This window comes from Anomalospiza imberbis, unplaced genomic scaffold, assembly GCF_031753505.1.
Source record: "Anomalospiza imberbis isolate Cuckoo-Finch-1a 21T00152 unplaced genomic scaffold, ASM3175350v1 scaffold_53, whole genome shotgun sequence".
Taxonomy (NCBI): domain Eukaryota; kingdom Metazoa; phylum Chordata; class Aves; order Passeriformes; family Viduidae; genus Anomalospiza; species Anomalospiza imberbis.
Window position 1 is genome coordinate 172,603 of NW_027100141.1, and position 24,170 is coordinate 196,772.

Below are 24,170 nucleotides of genomic sequence, written 5' to 3' on the forward strand. Positions count from 1 at the left end.
CGCTGCCCTGGTGGCCCTGGTGTTGCTGCAGGGCCTGAGTGCTCTCGGGGCCGGGCACAGTCCTGGGGGTGGCAGTGCCGGGGCTGCAGCAGGGACAGCCCATGGGCACTGCTGGGGCAGCGCTGACGCCTCAGGCCAGGGCCTGGGGGCTCCAGGCTCCTTGCCCAGGCTCTCTCAAGAACACGGCCAGGCCAATGCTCAGCACAGAAAACCCCCGTGAGCAGCCCCAGGCTGGCCGTGGGCAGGCTGGGGGCAAACAGCATGGCTGGTGCTCTGCAAGGGCCCTGGGGGAGACGGGAAGGAGCAGCAGAGCAGGGGCTGATCCATCCCCAGTGCGCTGGACAGCCCAGGGCAGCGTCCCAGAGCGTCCTCATGGAGCTGCCAACAACATCCCCCCTCTGCAGCCCTGGTCTCTCCCCCAGCTCACACAGGCGCCGCATCCTTGCAGGCACAGCCACGGCAGCGCTGGCTCAGGAGCCCCTGTTTGCATTGCACACAGCAGGCGGGAGCACCCCCATGCTGCTGCTGTGGGGACATGAACCTGAGGGAGCACAAATGCCATCAGCCCCTGGGGCCAGGAAGGGCTGGGGGACACCAGGGAAACCACTCAGCTTTGTCCTGGCCTCTGCAGTCAGCCACAAAGTTTGGGAACATCCCTTGAGGAACAGGATCATCCCACAAGTGCTGCAGGAATTGTCTGCAGGCTCCTGCAGTGCCTCGTGCTGCTCCCTTGCCAGAGGCAGCCCAGGCCAGGGGGGCACATCTGGGCTGCTGTGTCTGGCTGTGGGGCTGCCTGTTCTGGGCAGTGAGGAGGGGCTGCAGAGGCTCTGCAGGACTGACAGGATGGGCTTTGGGGCTGTGAGGAGAAGCTGAGGGACCTGGGCTGCTGGAGCTTCTGAAGAGGAGGCCCTGGGCTCCTCCTGCAACTGCTCCAAGGGTGGTTTCAGAGAAACCCAGAATCAGCAAGGCTGGAAAAGACCTTGGAGATCATCAAGGCCAACCTGTGCCCTGACAACACCTTGTCTCCCCTGAGCCTCCTCTTCTCCAGGATAAACAATCCCAGCTCCCTCAGCCGCTCCTCACAGCACTTGTGCTCCAGACCCCTCACCAGCCTTGTTGCCCTTCTCTGGACACGCTCCAGCCCCTCCAGGTCCTTCCTAAATTGGGGGGCCCAGAACTGGACACGGCACTCAAGGTGCTGCCCAACCAGTGCTGAGCACAGGGGAAGAATCCCTGCCCTGCTTCTGCTGGCCACACCATTCCTGATCCAGGCCAGGAGCCATTGGCCTTCTTGGCCACCTGGGCACACGGCTGGCTCATGTCCAGCCTGCTGTCCATCAGTCCCTGCAGGTCCCTTTCTGCCTGGCTGCTGTCCAACCCCTCTGTCCCCAGCCTGTAGCGCTGCAGGGGTTGTTGTGGCCAAAGTGCAGGACCTGGCACTTGGACTTGTTAAACCTCACCTTGTTGGGTTTGGTTCCTGGATCCAGCCTGTCCAGGGCCCTATGCAGAACCCTCCTGCCTTCCAGCAGATCAACACCCCCAGACAACTTGGTGTCACCACGGTTCCATGAGGCCCCAGAGTGTCCCAATGGTCTCCATGATTCCATGAGGCCTCCCAGTGTCACAATGTCTCTCTGGTGTCACCAAGTCCCTTGGATCCTTGGGCCCTGCAGTGTCACAATGGCACCGTGGTGCCCCAGGGCCCTGCAGTGTCCCAATGGATCCTTGGTTCCATGAGGTCTGGCAGGGCAGCAATGCTCTCCTTGGTTCCTGCTGTCTCCCACACCTCCCACTGTCAGGCTATAGAAGGACACCTGGCTGATGAAGGGGAGTGGGAGTGGGTACCTACTCGAGGAGGTAATAATAAAAATCCCTCCCAACCCCCTCTCCCCAGCCAGGTGCCCCTTCAGATTCTGTATGATCCCCTGGATCTTGAGAGTCAGCCAGATGGTTTAGAAGAAAATTATCTGCCCAGTGAACCTCCCAATTATGATTTATCTGTGAGACAGATCAGCACCACTAACATCAAAAAGGAAAGAAGGGTAATTGTGGTGGGTGAGTCCCTCCTGAGGGGAACAGAGGGCCCCATATGTCGACCAGACCCACCCCACAGAGAGGTCTGCTGCCTCCCTGGGGCCCAGGTACGGGATATCACTGACACACTGCCTGGGCTGATCCAGCCTCTGATTATTGCCCACTGCTGATACCCCAGGCTGGCAGTGATGAGATTGAAAAGAGGAGTGTCAGGGCAATTAAAAGGGACTTTAGGGCATTGGGTCAGGTGGTTAATAGGACAGGGGCACAGACAGTCTTTTCCTCAGTCCCTTTGGAGTCTGAGAAAAACGCTGAAAGCAATAGGAAAGCTCACTTTATATACAAGTGGCTCAAGGGTTGGTGTCATCATCAAAATTTGGGATTCTTTAATCATGGGGCAACTTTTACAGCACCGGACCTGCTTGGAGCAGACGGGCTCCATCTTTCTGTGAAGGGCAGAAGAATTTTAGCTCATGAACTGGCAGAACTTGTTGAGAGGGCTTTAAACTAGGTCTGAAGGGGGAGGGAGATGTAGCTGGTTTGTCTGGAAGCAGGCTCGTGAGTGGTAAGCCTGAGCTAGGGGTGAAATCAGCAGCCCAGCTGAGGTGGGCTCAATAAAGGCCGCCCAGGAAATTTTTAGAGTTTTTGGAGGACAATTTTTAGTTGCAGCTGGTGGTTGAGCCCACCAGGGGAGGGACTATGTTAGATCTGTTGTTTGTAAATAGAGATGGGCTGGTGGGAGATGTGGTGGATGGAGGTCACTTGGGGCACAGTGATCATGAAATTATAGAATTCTCAATATTTGGTGAAATGAGGAAGAACACCAATAAAACTCTTACATTGGACTTCTGGAGGGCAAACTTTGGCCTACTTAGGAGACTTTTTCAGAGAGTTCCTTGGGAAGCAGCCCTTGAAAACAAAGGAGTTCAGGAAAGGTGGGAAGCTTCAAAACAGAGATCTCGAGGGCACAGGAAGAGACTGTCCCTCTGTGCCAAAAGACGAGTTGACAAGGCAAAAATCTAGCCTGGATGGGCAAGGAGGTTTTGAAGGAACTTAGGAATAAAAAGAGGATGTATCATCTTTGGAAGGAGGGTCAGGTCTCTCAGGAAGTATTTAAGGGGCTTGCTAGGGCATGAAGGGAAGAAATTAGGGAGGCCAAAGCTCAGTTTGAACTTAAAATGGCAGCTTCTGTAAAGGCTAATAAAAATGTTTTTATAAATACATCAGTGGTTAAAGGAAGGGTAAGATCAAACATTGTTCTTTATTAGATATGGAAGGGAATTTAATACCTGCAGATGAGGAGAAGGCAGAGGTGCTAAACGCCAATTTTGCCTCAGTTTTTAGTGAGAAGATGATTTGCCTTCAGGACAACTGTCCCCCTGGGCTGGTTGATGGTGTCAAAAAGCAGAGTGGACCACTGTTATCCAAGAGGATGCCATCAGAGAACTGCTGAGCTGCTTGGATGTTCATAAATCCATGGGACCAGATGGGATCCACCCCAGGGTGATGAGGGAGCTGGCAGATGAGCTTGTGAAGCCACTCTCCATCATTCACCAGCAGCCCTGGCTCACTGGTGAGGTCCCAGATGACTGGAAGCAGCCCAATGTGATGCCCATTCACAGCAAGTGTGGGAAGGAGGATCCTGGTAATTCCAGGCCAGTCAGCCTGACCTCAGTACCCGGTAAGGTCATGGAACAGTTCACACTAAGTACCATCACACAGCACTTCCAGGATGGCCAGGGTGTCAGACCCAGCCAGCAGGGGTTTAGGAGGGCTAGGTCGTGTTTGACCAGCCTGGTCTCCTTTCATGACCAGGTGACCCTCCTGGTGGATGCAGGACAGGCTGTGGATGTGTCCATTTGGACTCCATCCAGGCCTTTGACACTGTCTCCCACAGCACACTCCTGGAAAAGCTGCAGCCCACGGCTGGGACAGGAGCACTCTGTGCTGGGTTCAGAAGTGGCTGGATGGCCGGCCCAGAGAGTGGTGGTGAGCGGTGCTGCATCCAGCTGGGGACAGTCACCAGTGGTGTCCCTCAGGGCTCTGTGCTGGGCCAGCTCTGTTCAATATTTTTATTGACCACATGGCTGAGGGGATTGAGGCTTTCATTAGTAAATCTGCAGATGACACTAAACTTGGAGCATGTGTCCATCTGTTGGAAGGCAGGAGGGCTCTGCAGGAACACCTGGAACAGCTGGATAGATGGAAGATTCCAGTAAGATGAAGTTTAATCAGTCCAAGTGCCCAGTCCTGCATTTTGGCCACAATAACCCCCTGCACTGCTCTAGGCTGGGGACGGTGTGGCTGGACAGTGCCCAGGCAGAAAGGGACCTGGGGGCACTGGTCGACAGCAGGCTGTACATGAGCCAGCAGTGTGCCCAGGTGGCCAAGAAGGCCAATGGCTCCTGGGCTGGATCAGGAATGGTGTGGCCAGCAGGAGCAGGGAGGTCATTCTTCCCCTGTACTTGGCACTGGTGTACTTGGCATTCTTCCCCTGTACTGGCACCGTTCCTCAAGTGCTGTGTCCTGTTCTGGGCCCTCCAATTTAGGAAGGACATGGAGGGGCTGGAGCATGTCCAGAGAAGGGCAACAAGGCTGGTGAGGGGTCTGGAACACAAGTCCTGTGAGGAATGACTGAGGGAGCTGGAGTTGTTTATCTTGGAGAAGACTCAGAGGTGACCTTATCACTCTCCACACTCCCTGAAAGGTGGTTGCAGTCAGGTGGGGGTCGCTCTCTCTCCTCACAACCACTGACAGGACCAGAGGACAGTGTCTTAAGCTGTACCAAGGGAAATTTAGGTTGGATATTAGGAAAAAAGTTTTTTATGGAAAGGGTGATAAAGTACGGGAACTGTCTGTCCAGGGAGGTGCTGGAGTCACCATCCTGGGATGTGTTTAAAAAAAGACTGGATGTGGCACTCAGTGCCATGGTTTAGCTGAGGTGGTGTAAGGGCATGGGTTGGACTTGATGACCTTGAAGGTCTCTTCCAACCCAGCAATTCTGTGATTCTGTGATTGTGTGACATCACAGAACAGGTTGTGACATCATACAGTTGGCTGGGACATCCCTGGTTTATTATGTGACATCACCGAGCAGGCTGTGACATCACAGAGCAGGCTGTGACATCACAGAGGAGGTTGTGATGTCACAAAGTCGGCTGTGACATTACAGGCTGGCTTTGTGACATCACAGAACGGGCTGTGTGGCCACAGAGAAGACTCTGCCATCATAGAAAAGGGCTCTGTGACATCACAGAGCAGCTGTGTGATGTCACAGAGAAGGCTGAGACAATACAGAGTGGGTTGTGACATCACAGAGCTGAGTGTGAAATCACAGAGCAGGCTGTGACATCACAGCGAGGCTGCATAACATCACAAAGGTAGCTGTGCCATCATAGAGCTGACTGTGACATCCCAGGGTGTCTATGACATCACAGGCTGGGCTGTGACATCACAGGGAAGATTTTGTGACATCACAGAGCAGACTGGGACCTCAAAGAGCTGGCTGTGACCTCACAGGACACCTCTATGAAATCACAGGTGGCCTGATACATCTCAGAGTGGGCTGTGTGACATCACAGGGGCTGTGTGACATCACAGGGGCTGTGTGAGGTCACTGGGGAGGTCACTCCGCCCCAGTCCCCCCTCACAGTTCCCCCAGAGAAGTCCAACGCTGCTCGTGCACAGCGGGGTCCCCTGTCCCCCCGGGTCCCCCCGCCCCCGGCGCCGCAGCCTCCCCCAGAGGATGTTCCACGAGATCGAACCCAGAGCCTGACACGGGGACGGGGGCTGGGGCTGTGGGGAGTGGGGCAGGGGGACAGGGACCCCCCGGCAGCGTCCCTGTGTCCCCCAGGGCCAGAGCCTGGGCCAGGGCTCCTTCACCCTGTTACCAACGAGGCCTTGAGAGCACTGAAAAAATCTCCAGCAAGGGATCAACAAAAACCAGATTTAATATTAAGCGACAGCACGGCAAAGTTCCGTGCCAAGAGTCACTCTGCTCCTGGAGCCGTTGTGATGGTTGGTGCCATGGAAACCTGCCCTGGCCCCTTGCTCAGGGCTGGTGTCACTGCCCAGAGCCAGAGGGGATCCCTTGCTGGGGGCTTGTGCCATGGCCACCTGCCCTGTGCCGCGCTGGCCGGTCAGGCACCGTGGAACCAGCAGCAAACGCCAGGGCCAGGGCCAAAGGCCAGATCAGTCCGACAGAAAGGGGCAGTGCTGGGCACTGTTTCCATGGCAGCCCTCACTGGGGGTGACACCTGGGTCACCTGTCCTGGCAGTTGCCATGGAAACCCGGCTCACTGGAAATACAAGGGTGGACAAAGGTTTTAGTAGGGCCTGTCACAACGGGACAAAGGGGGGTGGTTTTAAACTAAAGGAAGGGAGGTTCAGATAAGAACAGATAAGGAGGAAATTTTTGATGATGAGGGTGGTGATACACCAGGACAGGTTCCCAGGGAGGTGGTCAGTGCCCCGTCCCTGGAAACATTCAAGTCCAGCTGGGACAGGGCTCTGAACAACCTGATCTGGTGAAAGATGTCCCTGCTCATGGCGGGGTTTGGATGAGATGAGCACTGCAGAGCTCTTCCCATCCAAACCATTCCAGGACTGCATGGGCAGAAGGGGCTGCTCAGTGCACTCCATCCACTGCCTTGACTCCTCATGGTCTCTGCTGGACCCCACATCCCACAGCCAAACCCAGCCCCTTCTCTGCCTTTCCTCCCCCTGCCCCAGGGGCTGGCACAGCCAGGGGGGCACAGGTGACCTTTGGGCTTTGCAGGGCTCAGGCACAAGGGCCGTGGCAGAGTCAGGGCTGAGGTCACACTCTGTGGGCTGGGGCCAAGCCCAGCCAGAAATGAGCCCTGAGGCAGCAGCTCTGCAGTGCTGGCCACCAGGCCGGCTTGCCAAGGGAGGCTTCTGGCCATGCCCTGCAAGCAGCTGCTGCTGCCAAGGCGCCTTTGGTGCCTCAGGCTCTCCCTGGTACAGCTCCCAGCACGGCACTCTGCCCTTGTGCCCGAGGCCTTCCCTGTGCTGGGGCTGGCCTGGGGCTTTTCCTGCAGCGGGACCTGCCCTGCTCCTGGCACAGGAAAGGCAGTTCCTGCTGGAGCAGGAGGCTCTGCCTGCAATGGGCTCAAACCACTCCAGCAAGGCCCTGTTTGCAAAGCCCCAGTGGGAAATGAAGGAGGGGCGTCACGCTGCTGTTGGGGTGAATAATGCTGAAACCAGCCTGACTCCTCCATCCCAAAGTTCCACATCCTCAGAGGGAGCTGAAGCTGTGGCAGGGCTGGAAAAATCCCCAGAGAAAGGAACAACCAAGTGACACCACTGAGAGCTCCTGCAGAGCTGCTGAGCTGGCCCAGCCTGGGCACATCTGACTGACAGGGCAGCACTTCAGACTAGAAAAGCCCCATCCAAATTTTAATGGCAGTGACTTCTGACATTTCCATCCTTGGAGGCTGTGGAGATTCCTCCCTGCAGTGGGGACACCCCTCAAGGTCACTGCTCCAGGCTGAGCCAGAGATTTGCCCATGGTGGTTGGTCGGGGGCAGTGACATCAATCTCTGCTTAAGAACTGGTTTTTGTTTAATACAATTGCTTCAAAATTGCTTCCTGTTTCAGCCTGAGTGTCCCTGCAAGAACTGGGCATCTTTCAGGCACTTCCAGAAGCTCAGGGATCTCATTTCATGAGGAATCTGGGATGCAAATGGCCTTGTAAGAAGGACAAAAGCAGAAGCAATGGGCTAGAAATAATTAGAACAAATTACCCTTCTGCCAGACAAAGTCCACCAAGTCATTCCCTGCATTTCTCCTTTTCAAATCCATTCCGTCACCTACTCTCAGAGGTCCAGCCTGTTCTGATGCTTATCATGAACTGACTGTGCTCTTGATTTATACCAGCACTGGAGATGTAGAATCACCCAAACTGAACACAGAAACAAACTCCCTCTGTCCCATTTTCATGTTCTAGATCACTTTCCAGGTGTCCATGGAGATGTGGGAATGATTATCACACAACTCTCCATTTCTGGCTGCGGGCTCTGGAGATTCCTTCTCTGCATTCAGTCAGGCTTGTATTCCCTAACAAGTCCTGGTTCCACCTCCTGTTTCCCAAGGCTGGAACAGTCACAATGAAAACCTCACCAATGGCACAACTCCCCAGCTCACCAGGAAAAGAAAGGACAAGCTGTCAAGTTCTCCAAACCTTTGTCCTGCTCTGCTGCAAGTCCTGCTGCACTCACGCTGTGGAAAGCCAAGAGAAGCTGCAGTTGGTGGCACATCTTGTGACAAGAGCTTAACCTGGTTCTCCAGGAAAGGTTCTTGAGAAGAGCAGACAGGACTGTGGAGAAGATTCCTGGAAAACTGAAACAGCTTTCCAGAAGTGAAATGAAAATTGAAAGAAACAGTCCTAGATGTTTTCCTCTATTTATTTCTCTGCTCCTTTTTTCCATCTTGCACTACTTCTCCATCCCATTAATTCCAAATGCATCTCACCTCTAAGATCAGTGACTTAGCGAGTTCTAGACACTCTAAAGTACCATGAGCCACACAGTTTGCCTTCCAGTATTCACTGGAAAGCAACGCTGGAGCCATAAGTGCAGGGCCAGGACCAGGGAATCCTTCAGCCAGGAAATGTGCCCCGACAGGGTGTGATCCTCAGCAGGGACAATGCACAGCAGCGACCGAGGAGATACCTCTGCCCCCGTGCAGGAGTCCAGACTCTGGGTCTGGGCTGAACACGGCAAAGTTCCCGTGTTTGGACAGGCTCAGGGGCTGCCCCCGGGGAGCGGGGGGCTGTGTGTGGGGGTGAGCGGGCAACGGACAAACGGACACGGGGACAAACGGCCCCGGAGCTTCAGCTGCAGCAGCAGCAGCAGCAGCGGCGGCAGCAGCAGCAGCAGCGGCAGCAGTGATTTTGTCGACTTCCGATTCTTACTCCTCTCCCTCTCCTTCTCCCGCTGTCCCGCTCCTTCTCCCGCTGTCCCGCACCGTCTCCCGCTCTCCCTTTTCCGCTGTCCCCTCCTCTCCCAGTCTCTCTCTCCCCATTCCCGGCCGGGCCATGCCCCCGGCCCGCCCCCGGCTCCGGGCGGGGCTGCCCCATCCCCGCCCCCGGCCGTCCCGCCGGGGTCTCGCCTCCGCCCGGCTCTGGCCGTGCTGGCGGTGGCGCTGCTGGGCGGGCATCGGTGCCTGGGGCTGGGGCGCCATCGCCTCGCTCTGGCTCCGCCTGGCCCGAGCCTGGCCCCGGCCCCGGCTCCTCCCGGGCCCCGCGGAGGACACACGCGGCGCGGCCGCTGCCGCCGCCTCCGCTGCGGCTTCCCCGGCCCGAGCTCCGCCGCTCGGCAGCGCGGCCGCCGCCCCCGAGCCGCCGCTGTCCCGTTGCCGGGAGCGAACGCCTGGGGAGGGCCGGCCCGGGGCGGTCGGGGGGCGCTCGGGGGCCGCTCCTGGCCCCGGGCCGGGCGCTGACAGCCGCGTCCCGCCTGCAGGGAAGGCGCAGGAGGCCCTGCAGGAGCGGTACCGGCTGGGTTCGCTGCTGGGCAGCGGCGGCTTCGGCAGCGTCTTCGCGGCCACACGACGCTCGGACGGCGCCCCGGTGAGCGGCGGGGCCGGCGGAGGGCGGAGGAGGAGGAGGAGGGGAACGGGAGGAGGAGGAGGAGTAGAGGGAGGGGGAGGAGGAGGAGGGATAGAAGGAAAAGGAGAAGGGGGAGGAGGAGGGGGGGGAGGAGGAGGAGGAGGATGGGGCTGGGGCTGGGGCTGGGGCAATGCAGGGCAGGGCAGGGCAGGTGGCATGCTCAGCCTGCTGCTGCTCTTGGCTTGCAGGTGGCCATCAAAAGGGTGCCAAGGAACCGCGTCCGGCACTGGGGTGAGCTGGTGAGTGAGCGGGGCCAGCGGCAGAAGCCGGGCCGTGCCGGGTGGGGATGAGCCGAGGCCCGGCAGGGTGGGAGCCACCAGGACACCTCGAGGGAGAGCGGGCGTGGGGCCAGCGCAGGGCGCAGAGCACCCCGTGCTGGGTGAGGAGTTCCTGACCCCCGGCATGGCATCAGCCCCACTGACGGCATCGCGCTCCTCCTGCAGCCCGACGGCACCAGCGCACCCCTGGAGATCGTGCTGCTGGACAAGGTCTCCACTGGCTTCCCCGGTGTCGTCCAGCTGCTGGAGTGGCTTGAGCTCCCCAACGACATCTTGATCGTGCTGGAACGCCCAGAGCACTCTCAGGACCTGCACAATTTCATTCGGGCACGGGGGTTCCTGTCCGAGGAGGTGGCGCGGGATCTGTTCCGCCAGGTGCTGGAGGCCGTGCAGCACTGCACCAGCTGTGGGGTCCTGCACAGGGACATCAAACCAGGGAACATCCTGGTGGACCTGGCCACCGGGCAGGCCAAATTGATCGACTTTGGCTGTGGCACCTACCTGCAAGACACAGCCTACACTCGCTTTGCAGGTGAGCCCACGCAGGGGTGTGCTCTCGGTCCTGGCATCTCATGGCCCAACATCTCACAGCCCAAGCTGGGTGTGGCAGCGGGGATTCTCCCTTTTGCTGCCCTTCATGGCACTGAGATTTCAGCTGAGTTGCATTTGAGCCGGGCTGGGTGGGGAGTCAGCTTCCAGCCCTGCTGGCAGCCTTTGTCCACCTCTCTGGGCAGGACTGAGGCTGGGGCTGGGGCAGCCAGCCCAACAAAAACACGGGTGGGTGGGGGTAGCAGAGAGGGGGGCCGTAACCTGTGCCCCAGCCGGTTTGGTGTGCAGGTGACAAAGGGCTTGGACTGCTCCACTCACCTGGTTTGTTTTGGATTCATGATGTTTTTGGGCAGTGCAGGCAGGGAGGATGAAGGCATGGTTTTCCCAAGCACTGGGTGGGTTTTTCCTCCTCATGGTTGGGCCTTGCCAGGACTTCTGCTGCCCTCTTCCAACCCCAGTGGCTTCTTTTCCTACCCCAAGTCTGTACACAAGTCCCAGGTGCTGGTGAGAGGGCAGCGGTCACCCCGTGTGCCACTGGGGCAGCCCCCACACGCCCAGGGATGCTGGGGCCAGGCTCTGGGAGCAGCAGCATCCCCCTGATGAACCCCATCTGTATTCCACAGGAACACGGTCATACAGGCCCCCAGAATGGACCCACTTTCGATTTTACTACGGCAAGCCAGCTACCATCTGGTCCCTGGGCATCCTGCTGCACCAGATGGTCTGCGGGGAGCACCCTTTCAGGAGGAGCCAGAACATCAGCTGGGACCATCAGCTCTCGCTGCCACAACGGCTCTCTCAAGGTGGATCCTCATCTCTGGCCAGGGGGGCAATGCCAGTGCTGGGAGACAGCAGCAGCTCGTGAGCATCCCGCTCTGGCAGCTGCTGAGGAGGTGGCACATGTCCTGCTCTCCTGCTCTCCTCCAAAACAGGGAATTGATGGGGGAGTTTGGGCCCAGCTCTGAGCACATCCAGCATGGCCTGGGCACGGGAATAGTGGGGCAAAGCCAACAGGAGCCTTCTCCAGCTGACCGGCGGGTTCTGGTTTCTCTGCCAAGATCTGATCAGGCGGTGTTTATCCATGCTGCACTCGGACAGGCCCTCGTTAGAAGAGCTGTTATGTGATCCCTGGCTGCAGGATATTGATCGGCCCTAGAAGAAGGGAGAGAGCCACAGGCACACTTTGATGCAAGGCCCTGGTAAGTTACAGCTCCACACATGCCTTGGCAATCAGAAGCAAAGGAACCCAGACATTTTGTCCTGCCTGTGTCACTGCCCAGGGGTCATCAGATGGGGACATGCAGCCCTTGTGCTGGAACTGAGCTGCTCTGCCCAGCACTGGTGGCCACCATCTGAGCTGGTTTTGCTTGTCCTGGTTCCCTGACAGCTCTGGGCCCTGGGCAGAACCCTGACAGCCTGGGCTCACCCCCAGGGAAGGAGAAGGAGCCCCTGGAGAAGCTGTACCAGGTGGGGCTGCTGCTGCTGGGGACAGCGAGGACGACATCAAGGATGACAACCTCTTCCTCCACCTGGCCACCGGCAGCTGAGGATGATGGACTTCGATTCTGGCACCTTCTCCAAAGCCAGGCTCCACAGGAAATTTGCAGGTGAGTCTACACGCAGGGGGATGCTCCCAGATTTGGGCATTGCACAGCCTGGCCAGGAACTAAAGGTTCCCCCTTTGCTGGGGTGGATGCAGCTGATCCTTCAGTCGGCTGCCAGGCTGCTTTTGGCAGGGCTGGGGGATGGGCTGGGGTGGTGATGAAATGGGAGTGGGCTCCTGGCCCTGCCAACAGCCCCCAGCACCCACCGTGCCCCGGGCTGGGGCTGGGGCAGCCAGCCCGACACAAACAAACCCCCATGGTGGGAGCAGAGGTGGGACTCCAGAACCTGTGCAGGGGCTGCTTTGCTTTGCAGGCAAGGAAGGGCTTGGGCTGCTCCACTGCCCCTGTTTGCTTTGGGGTCACCGTTATTTTGGGGGGCAGTGCAGGGGGGAAGGGAGAGAGCCTGGGCTTCCCTCACCTGTGGGTGGGTTTTTCCCTGGCATGCAGGGGTTGGGCCTTCCTCATGTCCCTGACAGTAATATGATTTTTGACCTTTTTTCTTATTCCCCTTTTTGTCTGTAATCTATTTTCAATAATTTGTTGTGTGTTTTTCTAGAGGAAGCATTCTAGCTGGGGTCCAGTCTGGATGGGGAAGTGCTTGGGAGAAGCTGTGGTGTGGATGGGCCGTGCCCTTGGAGAAGGCTGAGGACATCGTTTGGGACCAGCTTTTCTTCCAGCGGGGGATGGCGTCAGGTGGGTCCCATCTGCTTGGCATGGTGGGATCAGAGCTTTGGGGAGATGGCAGCGAGCACAGGAGCATCCTGCTCTGGGCAGCTGCTGAGGGCTGGATGTGCCGTGGCCGGCTGCAGGCTGGGCACATGTCCTGCCCTCCTGCTCTGCTCCCAAAGGCAGCAGGGATGGGCAGCTCTGGGCACAGCTCTGGGCACGGCCAGCATGGCCTGGGCACCGCGGGCGGCTGGGACAAGGGGACAGGAGCCTTCAGCTGACGGGTGCTTTCTGGTTTCTCTCCTTGCAGCCGGGCTCTGCGGGTGCTGAGGCTGCTCTGGGCTCTGCCAGGGCTCTGCTGGAGCTCAGCACCGGGCCGCAATCAGCCAAAGAAGAAATGGGGTGACTTGCAGCACAGACCTGCTGGAGCATTTCAGCAACACAGCTCAAGTGTGCAGAGTGTACACCTTCCAGGGAAAACATGACACCACCCCAAAATAAACTTGTTCAATAGCTTCTGAAATGAAATCAATCTGGGATGACCCCAAATGACATTTTGCAGCTTGCTCAAGCTGTAGCTCAGTCTTTCTGTGAACAGTTCTCTCCTCCACCTGCCTTGTACTTCCCAACTGCTCCCTCTTTTCCCCCAGTGAGTTCCCAGCCCATGGCAGTCTCCATCACACTGTTGCCTTCCTTGGTGCCCCTCACCACGAGGAAGGCCGAGCCCCAGGCTTAGGGACTCATCCTGTCACGGGCTGAGGAGCAGCAATGTCTCAGAGGTCCAGTGGGATTTTAGTGTCATTCAGAGCTGCTCTCCAGCCCTCAGCTCTCCTCACTGCTGAGTTCCCACTCCCTTGTCCTCGTCCTTGCAGCAGGATGAGCTCTGTGAATCCCCTTGAGCCTCCCCACTCTTCCCAGCCCACGCACCCACCTCAGTTAGGCTGAAGCTGCAGCTTCTCTTTCTCCTCTGGCACACCAGTCCAGTCCCCTGTGTGGGGAGCCCCAGCCCCAGAGCACAGCACTCAGCAGTGCAGTCCGGGCTGGAGCAGCTGCCCTGCAGCCCTGGCTTGGCTGTTTGTGGCAAGGGAATGCTCCCTGTTTGCAGCTGTCCCTGCAGGATGGCCCCAGGGCAGAGCCCAGCCAGGCTCCCACTGCAGTCTCTGGAGCTTGGGACAGACAGTGGTCCCAGAGCTGAGGTTCACAGGGAGCACCCAGAGCTGTGGCTTGCAGTCAGTGTTGGCAAATGTTGTGTTCTCATCTCCTGCAGCCTGTGGGGAAAGCCACCTGTGCTGCCAGACCTGTGTGTGCCAGTCTTGTGTGTGCCAGGGGCTCTTGGATGTCTCTGTACCCATGGACAGAAGGCTCTGTGTGTGCCAGGGGCTCTTGGATGTCTCTGTACCCATGGACAGAAGGCTCTGTGTGTGCCAGGTGCTCTTGGATGTCTCTGTACCCATGGACAGAAGGCTCTGTGTGTGCCAGGGGCTCTTGGATGTCTCTGTACCCATGGACAGAAGGCTCTGTGTGTGCCAGGGGCTCTTGGATGTCTCTGTATCCATGGACAGAAGGCTCTGTGTGTGCCAGGGGCTCTTGGATGTCTCTGTACCCATGGACAGAAGGCCCTGTCTGTGCCAGGGTTTCCATAATGTCTCTGTGCCCATGGGTATGGAATAGCATGGACACTGAAAGTGTCAGTCCCGTTGCTTGCACGCTCCTTCCTTTGTATACAAGACGCATCCATGCACACCCCCATGTACAGATACATTAAAACGTCAGGGAGGGACAGAGATTTCCCACAGGGCACTAACTTGGGCATAACTCACCTTTTAGCCAGTGGCCAGGGGATTTTTTTCCCCATCTCTGTGTGAGAAGGTGTCCAGGAGCTGAAGGAGCGGCATTTAGAAGCAATTTCAGGATTTCTAGGCAGGAAGTGGAGCTGACAACCATCCACGTAACTCGCCGTATTCATCAGGATGTGCTGCTGGTTCTTTGGGAATATGGCCCAATGGAGACACGAGCCTTGGAAAATTCCCAGCTCTCTGTGGGTTTGTGCAAAGGGGGAGCAGCAGAAACACTTTGTGTCTGCTCTGGCGACACAAGGCCCAAGGAGCTGCGGTGGCAGAGGGTGACCTGGGCTGGTGGCAGGTGAAGTCCTGGTTCATGACATCCCAGAATGGCACAGGACAAAGCTCCAAGCCCTCCCAACCCCACTGATGAAGTCTTTGTGATGCTGCACATCCTATAGGAAAAGCTGCTGTCACACAATGCACTGGGATTTGTAAGTTTCATTTTCAATACTTTAGGTCCAGGTTTCAAATTGCAATTTTTTTTGGCCTCAAGACACAGTCGTGCACAATCCATCTCTCATCCTCCTATTGCTTCAGCTCCAATTAAAAAAAAAAATCTTAATATTGGAAACAAAACCCAAAGTCTTTAAAATGGATGCTGATGTCAGTCCGTAAGATGGATCCAGGCCATCAGAACATGCACAAAGTAAATGAGTTCTCCCTTTAAAAAGATCAGTTACCTCTTAATCCAAAGTTCAAGAAGATTTCACTACACATTTGTTTCTTTTCTTTCTCTTTAATATTTTTGTCGGGTTTTTTTTCTTTTTTCTTTTTCTTTTTAAGAAGATAACACATTCTGAAAGAGAATTGTTCACCAAAATGAGATATATTTCTGATAAACAATGAAAATACTTACTCCTCCGTTTACTTTTCTCTGGATACCCTGATGTAAAATATCTAGCAGATATGAGCAGAGGTGTCAAGTGTTTGCTTTGGACTAAGCTGGAGTTCAGCACTGCTGACATCCTGCTCCAGCCAAGAGTTGCAGAATTCTTTTGCACATCTCGAGCCATGTGTTTGCAGGCACAGCACCTGCAGTGCTGACACACCAGTGCACGTGAATAACTCTGTTACTCCCTCACAGAATTTGGGCTCTGCCCCAGAACGAGGTGCTCCAGCCCTTGGCTCCTGGTTTCCGTGGGGAGCAGCTCCCTTCCCTCTGGCTGAGCTGCTCAGGCAGAGCCCGGCAGCTCCTGGCCCTGCAGGACTGAGGCTTTTCCCCGTGGCTGGGCACAGACTGATGGAGCAGCACTGCTAAACACGGGGGCACACACAGGGACCAGCAGCAGCTGCCTTTGGCCACCTGAGGCTCCAAGGCCCAAACTCAGAGCAGACAGGGCTGGAAGAGACTCTCAGGCTCCCTGCTGGCTCTGCTGCCCCACTTGTGCCCACCTGGGAGCCCCCAGGGCCAGCAGGGACTTGAGATGGCAGCCCTGGGCTCCTGGAGCTTGTGCAAGGAACGGAGCTGGGCACTCCCTGTCCATGGGGAGCTTCCAGATGGAAAAGGCTGCTGTGCCCAGGCAGCTCAAAGGGCAGAGAAAGGAGGGTCTCGACCCCTGGATCCGTGCCAGTCCCACAGTCCTGGGCAGCAGCCACCGAGCCCTGGGGGAGCAGAGGGCACAGCAAGAGGGACAAAAGCAGGCAAGGTCAGAGACTGGAGAGAGCCAGACCCGGCAGCAGGAACAGCTGCTCCATTGCACTCTTGGAGAAAGCTCTTGACTGGTTCAAAGCGCTGAAAGGTGTGCTGGGCAGAGAGGAGGCCACACCAAACACTGCTCCTGTTTCCACAGCCTCCCCTCTCCGTGTCCCAGAAGGAATTGGATGGACTGCGTTCTTCTCCCCGAGTCGTCCGGTTCAGCACGAGCAGCTGAGCACCAGGAGCTGAAGGAGCTGAAGCCTCAGGCCACAAGAGCTGGGCCTGAGGAGACTTTGTGAGCAAATGAATGCTGCTAACACGGACCTGGCTGAATGCAGCAGGTGGAATCATGGAATCACAGAATCCTTTCTGTTGGAAAAGACCTCTGAGCTCATCCAGTCCAGCCGGTCACCCAGCAGTGTCGAGCCCAGCACTAAACCACGTCCCTGAAGTGCCAAGGCCTGGACAACAGCCCTGAGTGAGGCCCTGAGCCAAAGGTGGCCTCTGGATGAACCTTCCAACCAAAGGTTATCTTTGTATCTGCTCACTAATGAAATATGCATGGTCATTAGCGCTGTGATAGATGTATCCACTCATTAGTGAAACATGGATTGACCTTTCTGTGTTTAGAAGGCAGACAAGGCCATGAAATCTGACATCTGGCCTTGTCTGGGGCTGAATGGGCAAAGTCACCTCCCTTGGTTCCTCTTGGGCCCTGGCCAGGCTTTGGGAGGAACCCAGGAGGAGGATGAAACCAGATGTTCCCGCACCAGCAGCGCTGTCAGTTTGTTCATTCAGCACTGTCAGAGCTGGGCCCTCTCCCAGCGAGGCTGGAGCCTCACCTGTGGCTGGAGGCACCTGCAGGAATTCCCAGTGTCCAGGAGTGGCTCTGCAGCCCTTGGCTGTGACAGCTTCCCCAGCTGCTGTGTGGATCTGGGGCATGGTAAAGCCTGAGGGTAACTGCTGCTGGATCTTTCTTAATCACTGCTGCAATCTTTGGTGCTGCTGGCTGGGTGCATTGCTGAGCTGCTCCTTTTGTGATTCTTTGCTGCTTTGAGCTACAGTCAATGACACGGAGTCCTTCAGTTGGTGTCTGTGTCTTTGGTGCTGACCCTGCCCACTGGGGAAACAAAACTGGCACTGTCTGGCCAGATCACAACAAAATGTCACTTTTTAAATGTAAATGTGAGGAATCAGCTGTTGTTGATGTCGGCGAACCCAAATGGGAAGAATGATGATGTCTGACTTAGTTCAGAAGGCTGAATGATTTCTTTATTATAATTATGTTATGATACATTAAGAAACTATATAAAAGAGGATACTAAAAATTACATGCTACTTTCTCTAACCATCATATCTAAACAACTCACAACTTGTGACCCTGTTTGCCAGAGTCCAGACACAGGTGGATCCGATTGGCCATCAGGTCCAAACAATCCACCATAATCCAACCAGGCATTTGTTCTAGGTAAATTATTCTCCAAGCACATTCCACAAGTTAAAAACAAGGAGCAGAAATAGAAATTGTTTTCTCTTTCACTTCTCTCTGTGCACCTTTATAAAAATCCTGAAAGAGAGAGAAATGTGCTTACCACAATGACCCCTCTGTAAATATGTTCTGAAGCTTAGAGGTTTCCTGTAAATATGTTTGGAAGTTTGTTAGTCCGTAGGCACCCATGTAAATATGTTTTGTAGATTGTTAGTCTATAGGCAAACATGTAAATATGTTCTGTAGATTGTTAGTCTGTAGGCACCCATGTAAATATGTTCTGTAGGTTGTTAGTCTATAGGCTCCCATGGAAACATATTCTGTAGATTGTTGTTGTTAAAGGGATTGTTACAATGAAACATGTTCTGTAAATCCTAGGTTTTGCCGATTTTTGGAAAAAAAATACTGTTTAAATTCTCACTTCTCTTTGCAATTCCTTTGGGCACAGGCAGCGTTTGCACAGTGGTTGCACAGAAGAAGTGGTTTCCACTTCTTCTGGGTTCCCGGGGCTGGAGGTCCCTGGGGGTGCTGGCACGGCCAGCCCGGGGCTGGGGGTCCCTGTGCACAGGGGTCCCAGTGACACCACTGCTGGCACTGGGCACTGCTGCTGTTCCTGGGCTGGGGCAGAGCAGTGTCCCCAGGAGCAGAGCTGTCAGCAGCAGAGAGGGGGCTCTGACAGCAGTGGCCCCTGCAGCAATGCTCCAGAGCAGGCAGGAACCCCTCAGCCACCCTTGCTGCTGGAGCCACGGGGACTCCTGGGCCGAGAGCCGGCATCAGGCCACTGTTGCCGCGGGCGGTGAGGGAAGACAAGCACACAACCAATATGATTGATAAGCAAGCTCCAGTTTATTCAAAGATCCAGTCAGTTTATATAGTCTTTTGCGAGTCATATCAGCAACAAGCTCTCATTGGTCAATTCATAAAGGTTCATTGTTTTATGTTCTTCTGCGTGCAGTTTCAGCTGTAGCTAAGTTTTTCATCTGCTAGCTTTTCCCTTTGCTAAGTCCATCTTGTTTTACATCCTGTTCTTGTACAACTCATATCTCAAGGATATTCTGCCTTTTGCTATCTGTACATGCACAGTGTACTGTTCACAGGCCAGTGCTGTTTCCCAGGCCAGTTTCCCAGGCCAGAGCTCCTCCCGGGCACAGAGCACAGGTCTGGGGTCTCAAACAGAGGATTGCTGGAACAATTGTTCCATCGATCCATTACCCTGTTCCTGCAACCATTCCTCAACAATTCCCCCGTTTTTCTTTTGTACAAGCATTGTTTGATTGGTAACTGATGAAGCAATTTGATGCATGACTCTCTGCAAGCAGCACAAATACATGGCAATAAACATACAAACAGCAAAATCACTAAAACGAGCATAATCAAATATTGAATGATAGAATGAAACCATAGTCCCAGGCCCAATGATTTTAGCCAGTCATCTAATCCAAATCCATCTACTTGTTGTAACTGAGTAGTAAGCCTATGCAATTCACTGATTTGCTTATGTATTGACTTTGAATGATCAGACAAATTCATGCAACACATACCTTCAAAATCTTCACAACCATGTCCCTGGGCCAATAGTAAAAAATCAATAGCAGCATGATTTTGTAAAGTAGCGTGCCTAACAGAGTCAACATCCAGCAAAAGATTAGACAATGCAGCAGATGTAGCATTAGTCTGTTTGGCAAGCCAGCAACCTAATCTGTTCAGTGTAGCTTGTGCCTTCCCTGCTGCAGCGCCAGGAACAAAAACAGATGCAGTTACAACTGCTCCTGGGGACCAAAACTTTATATCATCTCTACAATCACTCTGAAATGCATGGGTCAACCTTGTTTGTCTATGATGTCGGGATACTTTTAATATCATAGACATATTTGGTGTCAATAAAGACAGTCGTCCAAAAGTGCAGGGACCTCTTTTAAGTCTAGAAGGGATACCAGGCCAAGCACAATCTCCACAAATGAGAAAATACCCAGTAAGTAGCTGCAGTGGAGATGTAGAGGAAACTAAGACATGTGCTGAAGTGTAATTACAGCAATAAGAGGAATTTCTATATATTGGAAGGCTGGAATTTGCTGAAATCAAATACCTGCTGTTGAGATTCTGTTGCTGTACACTAGTCCAATTAAAAATAATACATCCATCAGCCTTCACTGATCCCAAAAGCTCTAACTCCTGTGGCTCAAGAGGAGCAAGAGGAAGGTAAGGAACCCAAGAATCCCAGTCATCCACATTATATTGAGGCTGTGTTACCTTACAGGTTGATATCTTCTGAGGACAAGGCCAATTCTCAACAGGTACCCTTACTAGACAGGTAGAAAATGGATTTCCAGGTGAGGATAAAGACAGACAGATAGTACTCTGGTTTGTCAAATTAGCCAAAGTGACCCATATGTTTGTTTTTGGTTGTGTAGGAGCCCAAGCATCAGCATATAACAAATTTAACAATAGCAAAATCAAAGGTATCATTCTGTCTAGAAATAGTGTCCTCCTTCTAGGTCCAAAGAATGCTAGTCTTTAAAACATCATTTAGTTCCTGACAAATAGGCTCAAGCCGTAGTCGTCTTCGGTGGAGCTTTCGTTAATTGGCGGAGGTGTCAGCGGTGTCTGTGGAGGTGCTGGCGGTGGCCGTGTTGTAGCTGGACATGTCCACTTGCTAGGAACCCACAAGGGACCTGTAGGTGTGGATACACACATATGACCTCTACCCATAAAATTTACAGGTGCTGGTCCTGACCAAATCCCTGTAGCAGGATGTCTATACATTACAGTTATTGATTTTTCTGCATCATTTTGTTTTGCAAGTGTCCCATGTACAAATGCAGGGGGCATATCATGAACACCAAATATACAAAGATGATTTAAAGTGAATAATGCTTTTGCCAATCTCTCCTGTGGATCAGGAATTGTTTTAAATTTTGCAAGGTATTGTTTTAAAGTTTGATTTGCCCTTTCTACAATGGCTTGACCTGTGGGAGAGTGTGGTATACCTGTAACATGCTTAACACCCCATAATTGCAAAAAGCGATTAACTTTCTTCCCTACATATGCAGGTCCATTATCTGTTTTGATAACTCCAGGTACCCCTAAAATAGCAAAACACAGTGTCAAATGTCGGATGACATGAGCTGTTTTTTCTCCAGTTTGTGGGAAAGCCCAAATGAAATGACTGTAAGTGTCAATAACTACATCGACATAACGTAAACGCCCAAATTCAGCTACATGAGTCACATCCATTTGCCACAATTCATTAGGGCCTAAACCTCGAGGATTTACCCCCAGGCCAAGACCCGGTCCATTGTGATGACTGCAGTCTGGACATGCTCTGACAATCCCTCGGGCTGCTTCCATCGTAATATCAAAGCAGTGCCATAGCCCTTTTGCATTTTGATGAAATGAGGCATGGGCATTGCGTTCTTTTGTGAAATTGTCCATAGGCACAGTTACTGACACCAGTCTATCAGCATGAGCATTACCTTCCCCTAATCCTTCCACCCACTTATGACTCCTGATGTGAAAAATAGCATATGGAGCAGATCTTTGTCGTATTGCAGACTGCAACTGTGCAAAAAGTGCATTCAAGCGCTGATTTTGCACTTCTCGTAACAGAGCATCCTCAATACGCTGCGTTACCCCAACTGCATGCAAAGAATCAGACACAACATTTATAGGATCATGCATCCATCGACAAAATGCACACACAATTGATAAAAGTTCCAATGTCTGTAGAGTATCTGATTCTTGTCCTTTTATTATGACATGATTCCATTGCCCCTGTTCATTCCAGGTAAGGGCAGCTTTTCGAGATTTGCGACCTGCATCTGTAAACACAGCAACAGCATTAAACAACTGTGTTTAACAATATTTTGGCTGTAATAGCCAATTTTGTGGGGAGACCCAACGTAAAATAGGTGAAGACAATGATGACAATTGAATTTCAGCATTAGAGTCTAAAATGCTAGCTTGTAATTCAGGAGAATGTTGTAAAAACCAGTTTAAATCAGCCTGTTTTATCGGAACAAAAATTCTTTGTGGCTCTTCCCCTGTAATCTGTACCACGCGTTTCCGGCCTTTCCGAATCAAGAGTGCAAGCGCCTCCACGCGTGGTTGAATAGAATTACAAGGCTGTAAAGGTCCAAACACCCATTCTAATACCTTTGTATCCTGCTGTTTTCCTCTTTTGTCTTTTAACTGCTGAGTGAGAGCACCCATAAGGTGTTTCGGATGAGACAGAATAGTAATGTCTATAGGTAAGTCAGGATTTCTACGATCAACAGCTCTTTGGGCCACAGTATCAGCAATATTTGCCACAACTACACGCTGCCTATCAGTCAATTGAATAGGTGCAGCGGGATCAGTACCTTTTAGCAATGGTCTTAATTCATCAAGTTCATAATTTGAAATACCAACAACTGGACGGAGCCACTGAATGTCTCCCATGAATCGCTGCATATCATGCAGAGTGTGCAAATCGAGTTGCAGGGCAACCTTTTGTGGCTGAATGTGCATATCAGAAATTACCCAGCCCTAATATTTCCAGGGTGCAGAACGTTGAATTTTCTCTGGGGCAACACATAAATTGTGATTATGTAGTTGTGTGAAAATAAAGGCCTCTTGCTGAGCAGTAAATGGAGCTTCCTGTGCAAAAAAAATATCATCCATATAATGATGTATCATCATATCAGGACAAGCAGTTCGAATGGGCAGTAAGGCAGCATCCACAAACAATTGACACAGTGTAGGACTGTTGCACATCCCTTGAGGAAGGGTCACCCATTCATACCGACTTGCAGGTGCCTCACGATTCAGAGACGGTAATGTAAGTGCAAATGATTTAGTATCATTTGGATGGATACTAATTGTAAAGAAACAGTCCTTTAAATCAATGATAAGGAGGTTCCAGCCCTCAGGTAACATGGCTGGATTTGGGAGGCCTGGCCTGGCTGTAGTGCCCCCATTGCCTCCATTTGAGCATTGACTGCACGTAAATTATGAAGCAAACGAAATTTACCAGATTTCTTTTTGATTACAAATATTGGAGTGTTCCACGGACTAGTAGAAGGTTTAATATGCCTCTGATTCAATTGTTCATTAACTAGAACATGTGCTTGTTGCAGGCTTTCTCTTTTTAGCGGCCACTGCTCGATCCATGCTGGATCATCAGATTTCCAGGTTAGGTGGATCGGGAAAGCCCAAGTAGTGACCGCTTCTAAAAACAATCTTTTGTCACCAGGCAAGCTCCTAGTTGTATAAGGATATCTCTGCCAATTAATGCTTCAACTTTAGGTGGTAATGGCATAACAGTAACAAACTGCACACAAGTGCGACCATCCAGTAATAAACGAATTTTGTCCTTACTGCGGCAAACTGAAGCAGAACCCTACCCCCTCAACCCCAGAAATCATAGGGGAAAGTGACCAAGAGGTAGGCCAACAGTCCTTGCTGATGACAGTGATGCCTGCTCCAGTATCGAGGAGTGCCATTAGCTGCAGCTTTTGATGACCATTCTCCAAAATAACAGGAGCTTTGGGCCGCTCCTCCATGGGAAGACAAAGAAGTGCCATACCTCCTGTAGGTCCAAATCCTGCCGACCCCCGTTGTTGCTGTATGGTGGTCGAGGCAGCTTCTGTCAACTGTAATGTAGGCACTAGCTGAGCGATTTGATAACATATTTCTTGGTATTGGCTTCCCCTTCCTCATAGGTGGCAACCCTCTGGGGTGAGGTCAAAAAGGGTAACCCAAACGTCATTTCATAGGGTGACACCCCCAGATCTGACTCGGGATGAGTTGTAAGTCATAATACAGACAAAGGGAGACATTTCATCCATGACATTTGGGTTTCAATCATCAGCTTATCTAGAGCCCTTTTAAGAGTTTGATTCATCCTCTCAATGTGATTAGAACTCTGTGGATGCCTTGGAGTGTGTAATTCCCATTTACTCCCAGGGTTTGCACAACTTTTTGCAATATTTTAGAGGTGAAATGAGCTCCTTCGTGTCACGATCCGCTTGTGCGGGGTGTCGTGATGGTTCTTTTCACTGATCCCAAAAGTGCAAAAAGGCAAACAACAAGGGACTATCAGTTAATCACAACAAATGCACCTTTATTAGGGGCCAAAACAGTAAATGTGATAGTGGGGATCAGAAAGGAGATAAAAGTAGAGAGAGAGAGAGAGAAAAGAGGGGGATGGGAATAGCTACCAACACAGGCGAGATCCTCACTGGTCCGGACGATGGGGATCCGTCTGGTTGTGTCGGGGAAGTCTTCAAAATTCTGGTCAACTCAGGGGTCCAGTTATAGTCCACGGAGGAAAAAAGGGGGGAACATGCAGGACAATGAAAGTCTGTTGTAATTGCTGCGGGGGAACAGGTGAGTCCACTGAAACCACCGAAGCAGGACAAACACAATGAAGAATAAGTCCATTGGAATTACTGAAGAAGAACAGGTCA

At 53.1% G+C, this 24,170-nt stretch overlaps 1 protein-coding gene across 1 annotated transcript; it reads left to right on the top strand.

The window, feature by feature from the left end:
* Positions 1-9,520: 9,520 nt before the first annotated feature.
* On the top strand, positions 9,521-10,452 carry LOC137467204 (serine/threonine-protein kinase pim-1-like; the record flags this gene model as incomplete). Its single annotated transcript, XM_068178740.1, has 3 exons — positions 9,521-9,619; positions 9,847-9,897; positions 10,102-10,452. Coding segments are annotated over 3 exons (501 nt in total), but the record flags the coding sequence as incomplete, so codon positions are not given.
* Positions 10,453-24,170: the final 13,718 nt, after the last annotated feature.